The 21,189-nt window shown below is 49.0% G+C and overlaps 1 protein-coding gene across 1 annotated transcript in view; it reads left to right on the top strand.

Annotated features, from left to right (window-relative positions):
• Window positions 1-20,059, top strand: part of SMARCAL1 (SWI/SNF related, matrix associated, actin dependent regulator of chromatin, subfamily a like 1) — an 83,428-nt gene extending 63,369 nt beyond the window's left edge. The window contains exons 15-18 of the mRNA XM_056111981.1: window positions 10,090-10,272; window positions 11,299-11,399; window positions 12,145-12,241; window positions 19,827-20,059. Of these exons, the coding sequence (XP_055967956.1) occupies window positions 10,090-10,272; window positions 11,299-11,399; window positions 12,145-12,241; window positions 19,827-20,045 (600 nt within the window). The 3' untranslated portion in view covers window positions 20,046-20,059. The remainder of the gene's footprint in view (window positions 1-10,089; window positions 10,273-11,298; window positions 11,400-12,144; window positions 12,242-19,826) is intronic.
• Window positions 20,060-21,189: the final 1,130 nt, after the last annotated feature.

Here is a 21,189-nt window from a genome sequence, read left to right on the forward strand (position 1 = left end):
TACACGGTGTACCTTATCTATATGCTTGCTTGTGTGCAGGCATGATCATGCCTGATCGTTTGGATAAGCTTACTTCTGCCCCCCTGGTACTGTCAATCTGCTCTCCAAGGTAATGATTCTGACGTATGATTCCACCCACAGCCGATCGCTGTTGTTCTCTGTGCTCGAGACACTTAGCATAATCAGACCTTTAACACTTGCCGGTCTAGTGAAAGGAAATCTCATCTCACTTTCACCTTAATTTCTATTTCCCTGACAGCCATGTCAGCCATGTCTTCTGTGAACATTCTGCCTGCTTTTTTTTTTTTCTTTTCTTTTCAGAGGGTTGCTCGTCTTCTTCTTAGTGATTTGGAAAGGCTCTTTATAAATTCTGCCTAATGAATCCTTTGATCACGTACGCCTTTGTCTTTCTACTTTAGCTCAGTATTGAAGTTGATTGTAATTCTACTTTAGGCCTGATTTCTGGATGGTTTTTCAGGGTTTTTTTTTTTTGGTGGTTGAAGCAGTCTTTCCCTAATTGTGGCCATGAAGATATTTTTCCCCCCTTTCCTTTTTTTTTTGTGATGGCTGGTTCTGGGACCTGCACATCTGGATGCAATGATGCAGTGTTCTCAAATCTTCAGCTGCAGTACTTGCCAGGATTGCACACTTCAGTTGCCAGGCTCGTACACCGGGCCGTGCCCTTGCTTGAACACCTGCAGAGCCAGGAGCCCCAGACAGTGGAGCTGCCAAGAGTGACGGCACATGGAGGCAGCACTGGGGATCGAACATGCATAGATGTACGGCAGTAGGGCAAGCACTTTATTCACCGGGGGGGGAGGTGGGCAGGAGGTGGCACTCCTGGTGATTGATGCTCAGGGGTTACTCCTGGCTCTGCACTCAGGGATTCTTCCTGGGATACTGGTGATCTAACTCAGGTTGGCCATGTGCAAGGCCAGCACCCTCCATACTGTACTTTCTCTCTGGCCCCTGCAAAGCAAGGACTTTAGTCACTCAGCATCCCCCAAGCTTCTGGCCATAAATTTTTTTTTTTCCCACGGTGTTTCTCCCTCCCCCCTCCATTTTTTTTTTTTTTTTTTTTTTTTTTTTTTTTTTGCTTTTTGGGTCGCACCCGTGATGCACAGGGTTGACTCCTGACTCATGCACTCAGGAATTACTCCTGGCAGTGCTCCGGGGCCCATATGGGATGCTGGGAATCAAACCCGGGTCAGCCGCGTGCCTTACCCTCTGAGCTATGGCTTCACAGCCCCTTTCCCAAAAAATTTTTAAAGGTGTATCATTAACCCACTGGCTGCTGTGAGTTTTGCACATGATGTAATATAAGAAGACAGACAATAGAATTAAATGCTGTAATCCTAGGATTGGAGTGATAGTATAGCTAGCGTGTAGGGCACTCGCCTTGCATGTGGCCCACCCAGGTTCAATCCTCAGCATCTCATATGGTCCCCTGTGTACTGCCAGGTGTTATCCCTGAGCTCCGAGCCCAGGAGTAAGCCCTGAGCACACCTTGGTGTGGCCCCAAAACAACAACAGCAACAACAAAAAAACCGTAGACTCTGAAAAGGAAAAATCAGGGAGTCCGAGAGATGTACTGGGGTTAAGGCACTTGTGTTACATGTGGCCAGTCCCAGCTTGATCCCCAGAACCACATTGGTTCCCTAAGAACCATACTGAGCACAGAGCCAAGAATAAGCCCTGAGTACTACCAGTGTGACCCAAACACCCACCCTACTCCAACCCCAAAACAGAAAAATAAGTCCTCACTATTTTTAAGAAACCCAAGCCCAGACCAGGGAGATAACCCAAAGGGCAGGAGCACATACCTTCCAGGCATGAGCCCCCAGGTTTGATGCCCGGTACTCCATGGCTCCCCAAGCACCACCTGGTATAGATAAGCCCCAGTGGCCTCCAAGTATTGCCAGGTTGACTCTGGTGACCCCGAGCACCGCTGGACCTGAGATGAGAGGACCACATCACTCCTAACCAGAGCAAGGAGGCGTCAAGCCTTCATGGAGAGGCCAACTAATTGCTGGGAGTGGCCCCCTCCCCCAGATCCCCCGGATTCTTAGCTCTGCTTAACTGTGACTCCCGCTGCAAAAAGAGAAAAGAAACCCGAGATATTTGGAAAACTGTTCAGAAAACTGGACATGGGTTCTGGGCTCAAAAATAAAAATGGTAAAATAAGTTTCCTTATTAAAGCGTCAGCTGTGATGAGTTAGTAACTAGAATGGGAGGGGAAAGGTGAAGATCACAGTGACAGGTCAGTTTAAAGTACCTAATAAGCTCAGGAAGAGGAGTGTGGCCACTATTGAAGAATAGGGAGAAACACCCGTCCTCTTCCTCACTGAAAAGAAGGGCCAAAGAGATAGTGCAGTGGGTCGAACACTTGCTTTGTTCAATCCCTGGCATCCCATAGGGTCCCCTGAGCACCACCAGAAATAATTCCTGAGTGCAGTGTCAGGAGTAACCCCTGAGCATCACCAAGTGTGGCCAAAAAAAAACAAAAAGAAGAGACTAAAAATACCAGCCCTACTCAATGAAACCCCCCAGTGCCGTGTAATCCCATCAGCAGCCAAGACCCAGAGACTATAAAACCCAGCTCCCCGGAAGCATGTGGCCGCATTTGCGGCCGCACGACATCTTTTTTTTTTTTTAAATCTCATTCTTACTTTGGACAACCTGGCAGGCTACCGAATGTAACCTGCCCACACAGCAGAGTCTGGCAAACTCCCCGTGGCATACCCAATATGCCAAATACCAGTAACAATGATGGGTCTCATTCTCCTAACCCTGAAAGAGCCTTGAATATGGCACTTTTTAAAATCTCAGGGCTAGAATGAAGGAGACATTACTGGTGCCTGCTCGAGGCAATCGATGAACAACAGGATGATCGTGCTCGTGATCGTGTTAATAAAAATTCTAATGTTAGTAAAAAAAGAATAAAAATTTTATTAATCAGTGTTAATTAAAAAAGGATTGAATTTTTAAAAGAAACTTTAAATATTTGAAAGGCTGCCTTAAGTCCACAGGAGAAACCATTGAGACAACTCAGGAGTAGAGGAACATTGAGTGTCCTGAAACTGCCGTACTGGCCTGAGATCTGTGATGTGCAAGAGATTCCAGATGGGTATGATGGAGGGGTTAGCCCTTCCGTGTAAATAAAATTAAGTACACGATGAAGAAATGATCACAAATCAAGTTTGATTGCTTCGGCAAATTAAATTTGGCTAATTGAGGGGAAAAGTCAAATGATACTTTCACTGTTTACCGTATTAAATTCCAGGTGAGTCAAAACTATTTGAAGCCATAAAGTATTGAAAGGAGATGCTGGGGAACAGCATATAGCTGGTCACTGGATGGGGAAATTTTGTAAGAATAAAAACAGTGAGGGGCCGGAGCGATAGCATAGCGGGTAGGGCGTTTGCCTTGCAAATGGGTTCGATCCCCGGCATCCGACAAGGTCCCCCAAGCACCACCAGGAGTAATTCCTGAGTGCAAAGCCAGGAGTAACCCCTGAGCATTGCTGGGTGTGACTCCAAAAGCAAAAAAAAAAAAAGAATAAAAACAGTGAAAGAAAAGATAGATTTGATCTCCTCACCAAAAAATATGAATCTGTTCTATCACCGACACACATATGGATTAAATCATGATTGATTTAAACATTAGCTGTGATTTTTCAGGACAGTTTGTCTGTAACTTGGTGCACATGTGAATTCTTCCAAGCTGCCTTTCTAGGAATTTACACTGTCACTGTCCTCCTGTTGTTTATCAATTTGCTCGAGTGGGCCTAGTAACGTCTCCATTGTGAGACTTGTTGTTACTGTGTTTGGCATATCGAATACATCACGGGGAGCTTGCCAGGCTTTGCTATGCGGGCGAGATACTCTCGGTAGCTTGCCGGGCTCTCCGAGAGGGGCGGAGGAATCGAACCCGACTCAGCCAGGCTGGCTGTGCGCAAGGCAAACACCCTACCGCTGTGCTATCGCTCTCCAAAGGAAATTATCAGACGAGACGGAGAGATGTACATACAGGACTCTTAAGTCATGTTGTTATTTATAAGGAATAATTAGAAGCCTAAATATTCATCAATAGGTATGACGTAAAATAAGAGTCTATTTAGCTATATAAAAAATAATGCCATGGGGCCAGAGTGATAGTACAACCGGTATGGTGTTTGCCTTGCATGTGGCCAACCTGGATTTGATCCCCGGTATGCCATATGGTCCCCTGAGCACCGCCAGGAGTAATTCCTGAGTGCAGAGCCAGGAGTAACCCCTGAGCATTGCTGGGTGTGACCCAATAAAGCAATAATAATAATAATAATAATAATAATAATAATAATAATGCTGTGGGCTAGAGGGAAACAGGAAGCACCCGAGGTAAGGCACTTTCTTTACTTGCAGCCGACCCCATTTCTTTCCCGAGTACTGTACGGGTCACTTCTGAACACAAGCCAGATATTGCCCCTGAAATCCACTGGGTATGACCAGAAACCCTAACCCACCCTATATATTCATGTATGTGTATGTGTGTGTTTGTGTATGTGTGTATACTGTACTTTTCTCATATCCGCAGTTTTGCTCTTTTCTGTGATTATGGTTATCTGTGATCAACCAAGTTCTAGAAGTATAGTGGGGTATTTTGACAGACAGACCATATTCACATACTTCGTATAACAGTATATTCTTATTATAACTTAATTATTGCCAGTTGTTGATCTCTTCCTGTGCCTAATTTATAAGTTAAAACTTGTCATAGAGGGCTGGACCTATCATATCACCTGGTGGGAAGGGTACTCGCCTTGTACTCAGCCAACCTGAGTTTGATCTCATCATCCACATGGTCACCCAAGCACCAGTAAGTGTTGGGCTAGTAACCCCTGAGCATCACTGGGCATGGTCCAAAAATAAAAACCAGCAAAAAAAAAAAAAAAAAACAGAAAAGAAAGAAAGAAAGAAAGGGGAAAAAACCACCAAAAACTTGTCATGGATAGAAAAAAAACATCCCTATATAGGGATCAATACTATCTGACCCAAGTTACCTTTTAAAATATATCTGTCAAATCAAGACCAGAGAATTAGCTCAGCTGACTGGAGCCAATGCAGGAGGTACAAGTCTGATCCCCAGCACCCATGTGGGCCCCTTGGCCCCATTGGAAGCAACCCCTGAGCCAGCCCTGTCATGTGGCCCCAAAAACAAAAAATAGAAATCAAAAAAAGAATCAACTGTTGGTATATGCAATGAACTTCAGAATATGCTGAAACCAGAAAAAAAGTTCAGGCTATATAATCCTACATTTCTAGAATGCTTTCAGAGAAACACCAACTAACCTAAAGTGACAAAGAGTAGGTGCACGATAACTTGGAGATGGGTGGGTGGTCAGAAGCAGAGAGGCTTCAAATGGGCATGAGGAGACTTCTGGGGCTAACCGAGATGCTCTGTTATTCTTACTAAACCATCCACTTGTATGTGGCATTTATGCCTCCGTGAGGCAATGCACTGTAGCACTGTCCTCCCGTTGTTCATTGATTGTGACATCTCTATTGTGAGACTTGTTGTTACTGTATTTGGCGTATCGAATACATCACGGGTAGTTGCCAGGTCTGCCGTGTGGGCAAGATACTCTCAGTAGCTTGCTGGGCTCTCCGAGAGGGGTAAAGGAATTGAACTCAGGTCGGCCGGGTTGGCCGCATACAAGGCAAACACCCTACCTGCTGTGCTATCGCTCCAGCCTATTAGGCAATGAACAAGTTTAAAATAGACCTGTTCTTTTGTGCCCCATTTGGTCATTTATCCTTCACCTAGTCTGCTAAAACTCAAAGGACTATGGTCAACTGGAAAGAAAAGTTCCAGCTGTAATGCCAGTTTCCTTTCCAGAAGAACATCTGAACATGTTCAGTTCCCTCCAGGTACCTACAGGGCAGCACAGGGCCACAGGGCTGATGTGACAGACAGGCCCTTTCTGTTCGCTTGGGGGGACTGCCCCGCTGGGGACTCATGACTGCTCCTGACTGGCTCTGCGCTCAAGGATCACTCCTGGCAAGGCTGCGAGGACCATTTGGGGTATTTGGGGATCAAACTCAGGTCAGTCGTATGCAGGACCAGCACCTACCCACTGTCCTATCACTCCAACTCTACAAGTTTATTTATTTTTTTATTGCTAATAATCCATTGTCTGTATTAATGCATTGTATGCAGAGCCTGGCAAGCTCCCCATGGCGTATTCGATATGTCAAACACACTAACAATAATGGGTCTCATTCCCCTGACCCTGAAAGAGCCTCCAATGTGGCACCATTGGGAAGGATGAGTAAAGAGAGGCTGCTAAAATCTCAGGGCTGGGATAAATGGAGACGTTACTGGCGCCTGCTCAAGCAAATCGATGACTAATGGGATGATAGTCATAGTGATGCATTAACTATAGTTTTTTTTTTTAATATATATTAGTGAAACACCATGAGGTACAGTTATAGACTTACAAATTTTTGTGATTGGGTTTCAGTTATACAGTGATCAAGTACCTATCCCTCCACAAGAGCCCATTCTCCACCACCACTAATCCCAGTATCCCTCCCACCCCTCATCCCCCCATCCCCCCTGCCTCTGTGGCAGGGCATTTCCTTTTGTTCTCTCTCTCCTTTTGGGTGCTGTGGTTTGCAAAAGAGGCAGTGAGTGGCAGTCATGTTTGGTCTATAGTCTACTTTCAGCATGCATCTCCCATCCTGGGAGGATCCTCCCCACACCCTTTATTTGGTGCTCCCTTCTCTGTCTGAGCTGCCTTTACCCCTAGAGTGTGCAGCTGGCCTCAAAGCCATGGAGTGAACCTCCTGGTACTTATCTCGGTTGTTCTTGGGTGTTAGTCTTCTTTTTTGTTACTTTATGATCAGGTTGGGTTTACTTTTAATCCATTCATCTATTGGTTGTAGATATTTGACAATCGGTCCTTTTTTTTTTAATAGCAAAACTTACAAGTTCCCCTAAACATGAAGAAATAGATGAAAGATTAATTATACTCTTGTCACATAGGAGAGATGTGTGTGTGTGTGTGTGTGTGCACGTGTGCATGTACACTCAGGGGTGACTCCTTTGACATTGCTCAGGGGCACCACATGTAGTACCAAGGATTAAAGCTGGGTCAACGGCATGCAGGGCAGTGCCTTGCCCCTATACTATCGCTCCAGCTGTTAGAAAAGTTTGGGAGTTTCATTTTAGTGTTATGCTTTGGGACTACACCCAGCATTGCTCAGGGCTCCTGGCTCTGCACTCAGGGATCACTCCTGGCGGTGCTTGATGGAACATATAAGATGCTGAAGATCGAACCTGGGTCAGCTGTGTGCAAGGCAAATGCCCTACCTGTTGCAGTGTATCATAGAAAAGTTTTTCATTAGTTCACTTCCCTCTTAATTGAAGAAAAGCAAGAAATAAAACTTTACTTGTAGGGGGATGCCAGGGATTGAATCCAGGGCCTCAACCTTGTGCTGTAGGTACTGGGCTGCTCCTTTTTTTAAATTTTTCTTTAATGATATACTTTAATTTTATTTATTTATTTATTTAGCTTTTGGGGTTATATCCAGCAATGCACAGGGGTCACTCCTGGCTCAGCACTCAGGAATTACCCATGGCGATACTCAGGGGCCCATATGGGATGCTGAGAATCAAATCCAGGTCAGCCACATGCAAGGCAAATACCCTACCCGCTTGGGCTATCACTCCAGCCCTCTGGGCTGCTACTTTTAAAACAGACCATACACAATGAGAAATAGTGACCGAAAAAATAGATCAATAATGTTTTTATTTTCCATATAAATATATGTATACACACACACATGTATTTTTTTTATCATTAGGATAAAAGTCAATGCCCCTTAAGAGAAAATGCACTAAACTAAAACAACTTATCATGGGGGCCAGAGTGATTTTACAGCGGGTAAGGCAACTTGCCTTGCATTGATGTGGTCAATCAATGGGATATGATTCCCCAGTATCCCATATGGTCCCCCAAACCCAGCCAGGAGTGATCCCTGAGCTCAGAGCCAGGAATAAGCCCTGAACACTGCCAGGTGTTGCCAAAAAGCTAAGAAACAAACCCACTCCTCCCGCCCCCCCCCCCAAAAAAAATCTTGCTCATGTCACAGCCTTGGGGATTGAGTGTCCAGCCTTGATTTCAGCAGGCTGAGAATGTGGCTGTTCGACACCTTCATGTCTGCAGCAGTGCTGTGTAGGGGCCCAGAGCTGGAGCCAGCCCAGGACACCCTCCAAAGGTGAGCGGTCACCTGTGGGTTGAGCTCAGCAGTGAGGAGGGATGGACTGCAGTGACACTCCCCTGAATGGCTCTCCAGGGGGTGGTTATATTGTTTTGTTTTATTTTTTTATTTTTATTTTTTTAAAAAAGCCTATCCTGAAAGGTGACACTGTTTGATTCCATGTCTAGAATGTTCTTACTAAGTAAAATTTTAGCAATGCAAGACAGATAGGTAGACACTGGGGGTGGAGATGAGCAGAGGGAAATTATTTTTTTTCCCAATTTTCTTCCTTTGGCTGGGGGGGGGAATTAATATTAATAAATTAATATTTATTTATTTATTTATTTAAAATTAATGAATAGTGCCTGTGGTGGGTCGCAGACTCCTGACCGCAACCTGTTTATAAAACTATAGGATGCACAGGGCTGGAGGGAAACCCAAAGGCAGGGAGAAACCAACGGCTGACGTGAAGGGAAGCAGGGAATGCAGAGAGAATGATGGCCACATGGTGCCAAATGGTCCCAAAACAGTCCCTGCGGGGATCCTAATGGTCTTAGTTACCTTGCCCTATACGGAAGACCTGGTTTGGACTGAGTGATGACAGGGACAGCCAGACAGGAGCAAGGGATGGGGAGGGGGGATGGGGGTAGGGTTACACCAGGATCTGTCACTGTGTCATACAAGCTGGGAAATCTCCATGCCCCGCACTGGGTACTGCCCCCTTGGGAGGCCAAGCACCCTGGCCTGAATTGGCACCAGCATTAGTCTGGGCAGCCCCAGTTCTAGACTGCCTGGTTGGTCAAGACTAGCCTGGCCGTTCTTGGAGCCGGAGCGATAGTACAACGAATAAGGCATGTGCCTTGCCAAGTGGCTGACTCGGGTTCGATCCCCGGCACCCCATATGGTTCCCCGCCCCCGCTTCCGAGCACCGCCAGGAGTAATTCTCTGTGTGCAGAGCCAGGAGTAATTCCTGAGCATCACCGGGTGTGACCCAAAAAGAAAAAAAAAAAGACTGGCCAGTGTTGAGGATGGTGAGAGTTGGCAAGATTTTAGAAAACAAAGTAGAACTCAGAGAAGAATGTCACGGTTGCCGCCATATAGCTCGTGCAGCCAACTTGTGGACTTGGTGGTCACCTCAAGTGACTGAGGAGAGTTGGGGGGAGTGGGTGAAGGAGCAGGGGCAAGGGCTGCCCCCGTGGGCTGCTTAGACTGCTGTGTGCCCTAGTGACTTAGTGTCAGAGTCCCTGTGAGAGAGGAGAGTGGCCACAGCAGGCTGAGGACAGCCCAGTGGGGCAGCACCGACAGTGCTCTCCCTCTCTCTCCTCTCTCTCCTTCTCTCTCTCCCTCTCTCTCTCTCTCCATGTCTTTCTCCCTTTCTCTCTCCCTCTCTCTCTCTCCATGTCTTTCTCCCTTTCTATCTCCCTCTCTCTCGCTCTCCCCCTCCCTCCCCCTTTCCCTCTCTCACTCTTCTTCTCCCCCTCTCTCCCTCCTTTTCTCTTTCTCCCTCCCTCTCTCTTCTGTTTCTCTGTCTCTCTCTCCCTCTCTTTCCCCCTCTTTCTCCCTCACTTCCTCTCCCTGTCTCTATCTCTCTATCTCTATCTCTCCCTCTCTCTTCTCCTCTCTCTCTCCCTCGCTGTCCCTCCCTCCCTCCCTCCCTCTCTCTCTCCCTCTCTCTGTCTCCCTCTATCTCTCTTCTCTCTCTCCCTCTGTCCCTCTCTCTTGCTCTCTCTCTTTCTCTTCTCTCTCCCTCTGTCTCTCTTGCTCTGTCTCTTTCGCTGTGTCTGTCTCTCTCTCTCTTTCTTTCTCTCTCTCTTCCTCTCTCTTTCCCACCCCCCCCCCCCCCCAGAACGTGCCACACATCCGCATCGATGGCTCCACATCCTCTGCAGACCGGGAGACCCTGTGCCAGCAGTTCCAGCTGTCGGAGCGGCACGCCGTGGCTGTGCTGTCCATCACAGCCGCCAACATGGGCCTCACCTTCTCCGCAGCCGACCTGGTGGTGTTCGCTGAGCTCTTTTGGAACCCAGGGGTGAGGGGTGCGCCGGCCCCGGGGGTGGCAGGCGCCGCTGCCTGTGGGGGAAATGGGCTTTCCTGAGCAACCCCCACCCCATATCCCATGTCCGCTCCTTCCTTCCACTTCCCCAGGGCCTCAAAACGCCCATACCACAGCCCTCAGACAGCCGTGCGGGGGGGGGGGGGGGGGGGGGGGGGGGGGGGCGGGGGGGTCCCAACCCGCCTCTGGGAAAACAGAAGCTTCAGAGGCCTGAAGGCCTCTCAGGGTCCTCTCTGGGGCCAGAGCCATAGCACAGCGGGGAGGGCGTTTGCCTTGCACGCGGCTGACCTGAGTTCGATTCCTAGCATCCCATAGGGTCCCCCCCCCCCACTGCCAGGAGTAACTCCTGAGTGCAGAGCCAGGAGGAACCTCTGACCATCACCAGGTGGGACCAAAAAAAACCAAAAAGAAAAAAATAATAATAATAAAAAGAAAAAATAATAATAATAAAAAGGTGCCTCTCTGAAGAAATGGGCCTCAGACAGTTAGGGGGCACGTGGCTGACCCTCCCTGGCAGCTGGTGGGCGCTCCTGACCACAGTCCAGGTCCTTTGTGCATCACTGTGGGCTGCCTTTGCCAACAGGCCAACTGCTAGGCGCTGTAGCTGTAGCTGGTCCTTGTGCCCCGCCCCACCCTGCCCCCAGCCTTCTCTGATGCTCTGAGGGCCACAACCCTCCCCAGCCCCTGCAACCCCCAGCCCCTGCGGACGTGAGTGGGCTCACCTGTTTGCTGCAGAAACAGCGGCGCTCCAGACGCATCCGGGTCTGTGGGCCACCCTGCGCCCCACACCCATGGGTGTGCACTCCGCGTTGGGTCTCCCCCATCCCCTCCATCGTGTTGGATGTGTCCCCCCCCGCAGCTGCCGGTCTAGCTTCCCGCTGGGCTTGCATTGGGTGCCCTGGTGCCAGTGTCCAGTGACTGGTCCTCGGTGGGAAAGGGCGGGGCATGCTTTGCGCTCCCAGGCGCGCGGCCTTGGGCTGACCCTCCCCTGGGGCCTCGCAGGTGCTGATCCAGGCGGAGGACCGGGTGCACCGCATTGGCCAGTCCAGCTCCGTGAGCGTCCACTACCTGGTGGCCAGAGGCACGGCTGACGACTACCTGTGGTATGGCTGCCGGCTGCTTAGACGGGGTCTGGGGGACCCACCTCGAAGCCCCATTAGCGGGGACCACCCGCTTTCTCTTGGTCTCCTTCCCTGCCTTTGGGGGACAGTGTAGGGGGTTGGCCCAGCCCTGGGAGGGTTGTGCTGGGCTGGGCATGGGCCCCTCTGCCCCTGGCCCGGCAGAGACCGTGAACCCCGGACCCTTTGTAGGATGGGGGTCAGATGGCCAGCCCTGGGCTTCATGTCTGCTGCCAAAACTGGGAAGACCCCCCCCAGTCTGTCCCCCCTCCCTGACACCCTCTGCCTTGACTTCTACCACTACTTCCGCCTCTCTCCCGCCCTCCCACCCACTTCTTCCTGTGTCCCCAGGCCTGGCCACCACCATTGCCTGTGTTTTGGTTGCCATGTTCACTGGGTAGCTCGGAACAAGAGGGGCAAAACTCTTGGTGCCACCAGGCAGCCGTTCTGCCTGCTATACGGGCCTGCAGGTATCTGGACCTAAGACCCAGAGCTCTGGCCTGGCGCTGGCTCACAGTGGAGACGGCGGCGCCAGCTTTGCAGGACGGGCGCTTCTGCCCAAGACCAACAGACGAAAGACTGTGCGGGTCACAGCCCTCCTGAAGCAGGAGCAGGGTGTCCTGGATGTGCATCAGAGCCCCTCCCCCAGAGCAGGAAGGGGGTGTGTAGACAGGATGCCCCCCACCCCCACCATTTTCATCGTGCATGGCAGCCTTTTTCTCCCCGACAGGCCCCTGATTCAAGAGAAGATCAGAGTGCTGGGTGAGGCTGGGCTGTCCGAGGCCAATTTCTCCGAGATGACGGAAGCCACTGATTACCTCTACAAGGTGAGCTCCACCCTGGGGCTCCTGGCTGGCATCAGGGGCGGGCTGCCAAGGACTTTGTCCCACAATGCCATGCAAAGGGGTGGGGGGGAGGGGGATGCCAGGGGTTGAAACCATGTCGGCCTCGTGCAGGGTAAGTGCCCTCCCCGCTGTTGTGCCATTGCTCAGGCTCCCCCAGAAACAGTTTCTTTCTTTTTTTTTTTTTTTTTAATTTTTATTAGTGAAACACCATGAGGTACAGTTGTAGACTTACAGATTTTTGTGTTTGGGTTTCAGTTATACAATGATCACGTACCCATCCCTCCACCAGTGCCCATTCTCCACTTCCAATGCTCCCAGTATCCCTCCCACCCCCAATCCCCCCATCCCACCCTGCCTCTGTGGCAGGGCATTCCCTTTTGTTCTCTCTCTCATTTTGGGTGCTGTGGTTTGCAAAAGAGTCATAGAGTGGCAATCATGTTTGGTCTGTAGTCTACTTTCAGCATGCATCTCCCGTCCTGGGAGGATCCTCCCAACACCCTTTATTTGGTGCTCCCTTCTCTATCTGAGCTGCCTCTTCCCCTAGCATGTGCAGCTAACCTCCAAGCCATGGAGTCAACCTTCTGGTACTTATCTCGGCTATTCTTGGGTGTTAGTCTCCTATTTTGTTACTTTATGTTCCCCAGATGAATGCAATCTTTCTATGTCTATCCCTTTCTTTCTGACTCATTTCGCTTAGCATGATACTTCCAGAAACAGTTTCTAATGGGAGGCCAGCACCTCTTACAGGTGCCTTCGTGGTCGTCGGTCAGGATCCTGAGCCCCATCGTTGTGGGGTCAGGCAGCAGCAGGCCATCCAGCTCTCGTAGGCAGCACTCAGACTCAGGGGCTGAAGATCTTTATCGTGCAGCCATGTTTATTGACAGGGCAGAAACACCACCCAGGGGTGTTCCTCTTCTCCTTAGTCCTATAACTTAACATCTCAATTAACATCTTTATTCTACTTCTTAATACTAGTTATTTTGTATGGACATAGTAAGAGATACATTGAGCTTGGGGACATCTCGCCACAGACTCAGATTACAGTGCTCAGACCAGATTAATCTTTCCTAACCCCAGCAGGGTCCAAACCTAGTTATTGCTTTTTGGATCATGACAGAATTTGTCCATGACCAAGCTCTTAACTTATAGTTAAGTATTATGGCACTTTGGCCAGGTCCATTTCGATGCCAGGGTAGCACATAGCTCACTGCTTGCCCTGGGTCCATCCAGTCCCTTGTCGGGACCCTGCTTTTGTGGTGCTAGAAAGTAAGGACAGCTGAGGCTTAAGTTGAGAGAACAGATGTCCAGGAGGTGAATATCATTCAGAGTCAATTAACTCCCAAGTTACAAAAGCATAGCATTAACTGTCTTCCATACAAAAAGGACATTGCTCTGAATTAACTATGCAAAGGACTTAAGGAGAAGAGAAAAAAACAATATTTACAAGTCAACAGAACACAAAGAAGGAAGTTGCAAAGAAACACAGAGGAATAGGAGCACTGTGATGGGAGTAACTCAATAAACCTAAGCTCCCTGCAGCAAGGCGGAAAGGACAAACCAATGTTATCCTACAATTGACCAGTTCTCGGTTTTCTCTTCCAAACAAAAGTGCCAGCACACGTACACCTCAGCCCGTCCTTTGGTTGTGTGTCTGTAGTCCCTCTGCCGGCCCTTCTGCTTGGTTGTTGTCAACGTGGTCTTTGAGACAACAGTGCACACACACACACACACACACACACACACACACACACACACACACACACCTGACTGTGATGCTCCCTGGGGGCGGGGGGTGTGTGTCACACAACAGGTGGCTGTGCTGGCCGAGGTTTGCTCTCAGCTGCAGTGCTCGCACATTGGCTCCCTGGGGGCCATGTTCTAGGTTGAGGCACATGGTTTGGTGTCCCACAGGTCGTGCTTCCTGGCCATGGTGTTCACACTTCTATTTACTTGGAGTGCTCACCAGGGCTCACAGCCCTTTCTGTGCCACTTGCTGTGGTGCAACCGGAAGTCGCTTGCGGCACTGCTGATCACAGCAGAGCTGCCAGGATCCCACTTGGCACATGTGGGCCGACCGGGGTTGGAACTCCTGACCATATGCATCCAGGGCAGGTGTTCTTAAACCACGGTGCTCGTCCTCCAAAGCCTTGACATTCTGTGTAGTTTGTTGGTTTGGTTTGGGGCCATACCTGGCAGTGCTCAGGGTCGACTCCTGGCACTGTGCTCAGGGTTGATTCCTGGCTCTGTGCTCAGGGATCACTCCTTGGCAGGGCTTGGGAAACCATGCAGTCTGGCGGAAATTAAACCCAGGTTGGCCATGTGGAAGACAAGCGTCTCACTCACTATACTGTCTCTTTGATGCTTTGACATCATTTTAATATACGGTGTAACTTATCCTTTTCAATATAAACAATAGTCAGTTTAACACTGACTATTTTTTAATTTGGGGGCCAGGCCCAGCTGTGCTCGGGGCTTCCTCTGGGCTCTGTACTCAGGGATCACTCCTGGTAGGGCATGGAAGAAGGACCATACGTGGTGCTGGGCATCAAACCCAGGCCCACCATGTTCATGGCAAGAGCCTTAGTTGCTGTATTGTCTCACCAACAAACTTTTTTGTTTGTTTTGGGTTCATCCTCTGCTTTGTTCAGCAGTGAGTCCTAGCTCTGCACTCAGGAATTACTCCTGGCAGTGCCCAGGGAATCATATGAGATTCCAGAGATCGAACCCAGGTTGGCAGCATGCAAGGCAAGTACTCTACCCACTGTACTATCTCTCTGGCCCTCCAACACTTATTTTTTAAGGTGTTCAAAGGACTCTCTATTTCAGCCATAAGGTAAATATTTTAAGCCTTCGTTACTATATGCTCTTTGAAAGAATGAGCCTGTTGTTTTGTTTGTTTATTCGTGGGCCACACCCAGAGATGCTCAGTGGTTACTCCTGTCTCTGCACTCAGAAATTACTCCTGGCAGTGCTCAATACTGGCGATTGAACCCAGGTGAGCCGAGTGCAAGGCAAATGCCCTACTCACTGCACTCTTTCTTTTGCCCCAGGATTGAACCTATTTTTAAGATTTCTCAGCCACTGAGAGAGAGTGTATGAGTTGTATATAATGCATAAATGTTTATGCTTACTTACCTTGCCCTCAGTCGCCCTGAATTAGTTAAGAATGTTTGCGTAAAGCACCATTGCAAGGAAAATATATGGGACTGATCAATATTTTGATGAATTTTGTTTATTTTTCTCTTAAAATGGGGCGGAACATTTTATCAACAACCTGAAAAAGGAATGTTGCCTCTGTGTGGGAAATAAAAGCAAAAGAGGTTATATCTCACCAGGAAGCCTGCCTTTGGCAGAGGTGGGGGGGTTCTGCGGGGGAGGGGGGGAGGTAGTGTTTATCTGAACCTAGGACTTGCTCCATCCGTTACTCCAAGAGCTGGCCCGTGAGTCTCCCTTCCCCAGTCATGTGCACTTGACAGCATGTTTCCCTTGGAACAGACTGGCTTGGGGGCACCGTTCCCTTTATCCTGCAGTTGTTTAGAGAGATGGATAAAGGGATCCTAGCAGAGACCCTTGGATGAGGTGGCACCAACCTCAGTCATCTTGCGCATCACTTTCTGTCAGAAAGGCTGGGATCCTGAATGCACGGGGATGTGGGCCGCAGGTCAGTTGAGCCATCTGGTGTTGATGCAGGTCAATTGAACCAATCTTGCATGATCATTTTGGGTTGGGTGGTGGTGGTGGTGGTGGTGGTGGTGGTTTGGGGGCCATACCCGGCAGTGTTCAGGGCTTACCCTGGCTCTGCGCTCAGTGATCACTCCTTGTTGGGAAACAGTTTCCCCAACGTGCCCAAACATGTTGCGCACCGGATCCAGGCAGACACAGGGCGAAAGAGGACGGGTGCGTGAAAAAAACACTCTGTGAGACATCTGATAACCACTCACTTTATTGCCGAACACACACATATTTTATAGAGGGTCTCGGCTTAAGAGGATGGTCCAACCACCTAAAGTTTAGCATTACTGACCTATCACCTTTCCACCTCTGCTCTGCCCCGGTCCAATCCCAATTAAGGCTAGACGCTGCAGTTAGGAATGCAGTTAAGTGACAATTCTTGGGGGTTGAGACTCAACTCTGGGTACACCTGGTTGCTTGTAAGATGCACCCAGACACTCCCTACTGGGTCACTATGAAGAGACAGGTCTCAGCAGCTATGCAGGGACGGACCTTACCAGCTCTGGCACCTGTTGCCATGCTCCACAACTCCTGGTGGGACTTGGGCAACCAAGTGTGGGGTCCAGGATTGTGCCCAGGATCAGACTTGGGTCGGCCGCTTACAAGGCACATGCCCTACCTGCTGTACTGTCACTCGGGCCCAGTCAGTTTCCAGGGAGCTAGCTTCACCTGCGTGAAAGGCTTCTGGTAAGGAATCATGAGGAAACTGTGGAAATCCCACTCAGAAGGGTCAGAAGGGTCTGAGAAGCTAGAAAGAGCCTTGAAATTTGAGGCACATGCCCCCCTTCCTAACACCCCCCCACCCAAATCTTGTTAAAGGATGGCCTGGAGGAAACTTCCTTCCAAAGACCTGTCAGCAATTGAAGTAGAAAGAGGCCTGACTCTCAGGCTGGAATTGCAGGACCAAGTGAAGTGGTCCAGGCGTGGAGAATGAAACAGAGAGGAGGGAACCAATGGGAGAGCAGCTGGAGGCTGGTTTGGCATAGAAGCCCATAGTTGCAATGTCCTGGCTAGGTGAGCAGGGAGACTAGTAGATGTTAGGAGACTGTCAAAACTCAAGGTATACTGGGATCTGTGGTGGTGGGAAATGGGCACTGGTGGAGGGATGGGTATTTGATCATTGTATAATTGAAACCCAAGCACAAAAATTTGTAAGTCTACAACTGTACCTCTTGATGTCTCACTAATTAAAAAAAAAAACTCTTGGTATAAGGGCCCAAGCAATAATACAGCAGGCAGGGTGCTTGCCATGCTCGTGGCTGAATAGGACTCTATCTCCCTGGCACCCTGTATGGTCACCTGAGCCCACTAGGAGTCATTCCTGACTGCAGAGTCAGGAGTAAGCCTTGAGCACGGCCAGTTATGTCCCCGCTTAAAAAAAATAATCAAACTTAGGTATATGGGGAGGAGGAACAGGCAGAGTCTGGCAAGCTCCCCGTGGTGTATTCGATATGCCAAAACCAGTAACAATAACAGGTCTCATTCCCCTGACCCTGAAAGAGCCTCCAATTGTTGAGAAAGATGAGTAAGGACAGGCTGCTATAATCTCAGGGCTGGGATGAATAGAGACGTTACTGGCACCCGCTCGAGTAAATCAACGAACAGTGGGATGACAGTGATACACTGATACAGTGATGGGGAGGAGGATCAGATTTTGGAGTGTAGAAGCAAGTTAAGAGATGGTTCTGATAAGAGAGGGATAGACATAGAAAGATTTCATTCATCTGGGGAACATAAAGTAACAAAATAGGAGACTAACACCCAAGAATGGCCGAGATTGGTACCAGGAATTTTGCTCCATGGCTTGGAGGCCAGCCACACATGCCAGGGGAAAAGGCAGCTCAGATAGAGAAGGGAGCACCAAATAAAGGGTGTTGGGAGGATCCTCCCAGGATGGGAGAAGCATGCTGGAAGTAGACTATAGACCAGACATGATTGCCACTCAATGCCTCTTTTGCAAACTACAGCGCCCAAAAGGAGAGAGAGAACAAAAGGGAATGCCCTGCCACAGAGGCAGGGGGGGATGGGGGATGGGAGGGATACTGGGATCTGTGGTGTTGGGAAATGGGCACTGGTGGAGGGATGGGTATTCGATCATTGTATAATTGAAATCCAGGCACAAAAATTTGTAAGTCTACAACTGTACCTCATGGTGTCTCACTAATCTAAAAATTAAAAAAAAAAAAGAGAGATGGTTCTGGGGCTGGTTTGATAGAGTTGGTGTTCTGAAACTGGGATGTTTATGGTACCTGCAGATGTTTTTAAAATGATCAGGGTCAGGAATTTAGATTTCAGGGAGATCAGCAATGCCAGCCAACCTCATGGAGGGTTGTGGTTGTAAAGTGCATCCACCCCCCCACCTCCCACCACACACACACACACGCACACACACACACACACACACACACGCACACGATTCTGGCACTGCTCCATTGCTATCCATGCATAGATGCCTTCGGTGGGCATCTGATTTTCCATCTATTAAGTAGAAGTATGTTTTATTTACCATTCCAATTTAGCTGCAAGCCCTAACTCACCACACTGATATTGGAAGTAGGACTGCAGCTTAAACAACTCATCAGTAGAGAAAGGATTTGAAAAAGTGAGCTCTCGGGAGCTGTTTCCATGTTGAAATACCAATAGAGGAAAGAGTACATTTCCAGCTTCTTTGTTGCTCCCAAAGCATTTCATTTCTTTAGACTTTTCTATATGATTCATATCCTGTAGAGGTTTATTTTAATATATATTTTTAAAATTTTATAATGATTTTTTTTTCTTTTTTGGCTAACAGTTCTGTTTGTCCAGGTTTCTCCTGGACATAATTCCAGGGGCACACCCAATCCTTTTCTTGCCCCACTAGGAAGAGAGCCACATCAGACTCTTTTTTTTTTTAAATTTTATTTATTTATTTATTTATTTTTCTTTTTTTATTAGTGAAACACCATGAGGTACAGTTATAGGCTTACAAATTTTGTGCTTGGATTTCAGTTATACAATGATCAAGTGCCCAGCCCTCCACCAGTGCCTGTCATCCATCACCACAGGTCCCAGCATCCACCCCCCCTCCATCCCCCCCCCATCCTGCCTCTGCAGTAGGGTATTCCCCCTTGTTCTCTCTCTCTCTTCTTTTGGGTACTGTGTTTCATTGCAGCACTCTTTACAATAGCCAGAATCTGGAAAAAACCTGAGTGCCCAAGAACAGATGACTGGTTAAAGAAACTTTGATACATTTACACAATGGAGTACTATGTAGCTGTTAGAAAAGATGAAGTTATGAAATTTACATACAAGTGGTACTACATGGAAAGTATCATGTTAAGCGAAATGAGTCAGAAAGAGCGGGATAGACACAGAAAGATTGCATTCATCTGGGGAACATAAAGCAACAAAACGGGAGACTAACACCCAGGAATGGCTGAGATTAGTACCAGGAATTTTGCTCCATGAATGGATGGCCAGCCACACGTTCTAGGTGAAAAGGAAGCTCAGATAGAGAAGAGAGCACCAAATGGAGGGTGTTGTGAGGACCCTCCCAGGGTGGGAGAAGCATGCTAAAAGTAGTCTATAGACCAAACATGATTGCCACTCAATGCCTCTCTTGCAAAACACATCAGACTCTTAAGGGAGTAAGACTGCCACCAGGGCGAAGGCGTTGACTTCAGGGTCCGCGCCCGCCACTAGGGGCGCATGTGACATGATGTGCTGGCAAGCATGATGTCACGTGCTGTGTAGGGTGCTTGATTGATGTCATGTGCGTGCCACCCAGACACCATGGCCGTCTGCAGGGTAACCAACATTCTTCCTTCATCTTTTCATCTCTTTCTTTCCAATACAGGATCCAAAGCAGCAGAAGATCTATGACCTCTTCCAGAAGTCCTCTGAGGAGGACGGGAGCGACCTGGAGCTCCTGCAGGCCGTGGAATCCTTTGACCCCGGAAGTGATTTCCAGTACGAGGAGGAGCCCCCGGATGACAGCGTCTCGTCCAGTGCCTCCCCCAAGAAGGGAAGATTTGAATTTTTCGATAACTGGGACAGTTTTACCTCTCCCCTGTAAGAGGTACGGGGTGGGAGGGGGTAGGGAAAATCCCCCCCCCAAAAAAAAATAAAGGTCATTTTTTAAGATCACAGAATTCATTAAAATAAAAGAATGAAAAAAATAAAAGAAGGCATTTGTTTTTCAACTCGTGTGGTCATCTCCGAATAGGACGTGACCAGTCCCCACGGCAGGGCCTGGGTCCCCAACCCGCCTGCCCTGCTCAGGGGTCTGGGCCTCAGGGACCCTCGCTTTTTTGCACTTTACAGGTCATCTTATAAGCATTCAGATTATCTCTAGGCAAGAATATATCAGCCTGGTGCCCTCCCCCCACCTCGAACACACACAAACACACACACACATACACTCCAAGGTGGTATTTAGCTGCATTCATTCATTCCATCTGGCAGAGCGCACACACACACACACACACACACACACACCAAGGTGGGAATCAGCTGCATTCATGCCCTCCGGCTGAGCACAGAGAGGGCCAGCACGAGGATGCTGGTCACCCTCATGGTTGCAGAGCCTCCTAGAAAGGGGCAGTGCCAGGCTGCTGCTGCTGCTTGGGTGTATCTGCAGGCAGGCCCCTTGCCCCCCCCCCAGGTTTGGTTCGTCTTGTATGTTTCACGGCCCTACGCACCCCATTCTTCCAGCAGCCTTACCACTAGGTGTCCAGGGGACTACATTCGGTCACATTCAAGCTCAGGCTGGCGGCCTTACGGTAGGCAAGCACCTTAACCTTTGTACTATTGTTTCCAACCCTCCCCCCACTTCTTTTTTTGGGGGGGAGGAGCCACACCCAACAGTGTTCAGGGCTTACTTCTGGCTCCTGTGGTCAGAGATCACTCCAGGCAGGTTGGGGGACCATTTGGGGGACCGAAGATGCAACCTGGCTCAGCCGCGTGCAAAGGCCAAATTCCCACCTGCTGTACTATGACTCCAGCCCCACCCGAACACCTGCTCTTTGTTCTCTTTGGTTTATTTTGAGTCACACCCAGCAGTGCTCAAAGCCGTCCTGGGGTTGCACAGAGGTGTACTGCATGCAAGGGCAGCTCTCCGCCTCGCACTCTGCTTCTTTCTTTAATCTTGTTATCTTAAAGTTGGACGTGCTTGCCTGGGCTCCCTGGTGCTTGAATCTCATCTCTCCCTTAGTGGCTTC

Source organism: Sorex fumeus, unplaced genomic scaffold (genome assembly GCF_029834395.1).
Source record: "Sorex fumeus unplaced genomic scaffold, SorFum_2.1 ptg000014l, whole genome shotgun sequence".
NCBI lineage: Eukaryota > Metazoa > Chordata > Mammalia > Eulipotyphla > Soricidae > Sorex > Sorex fumeus.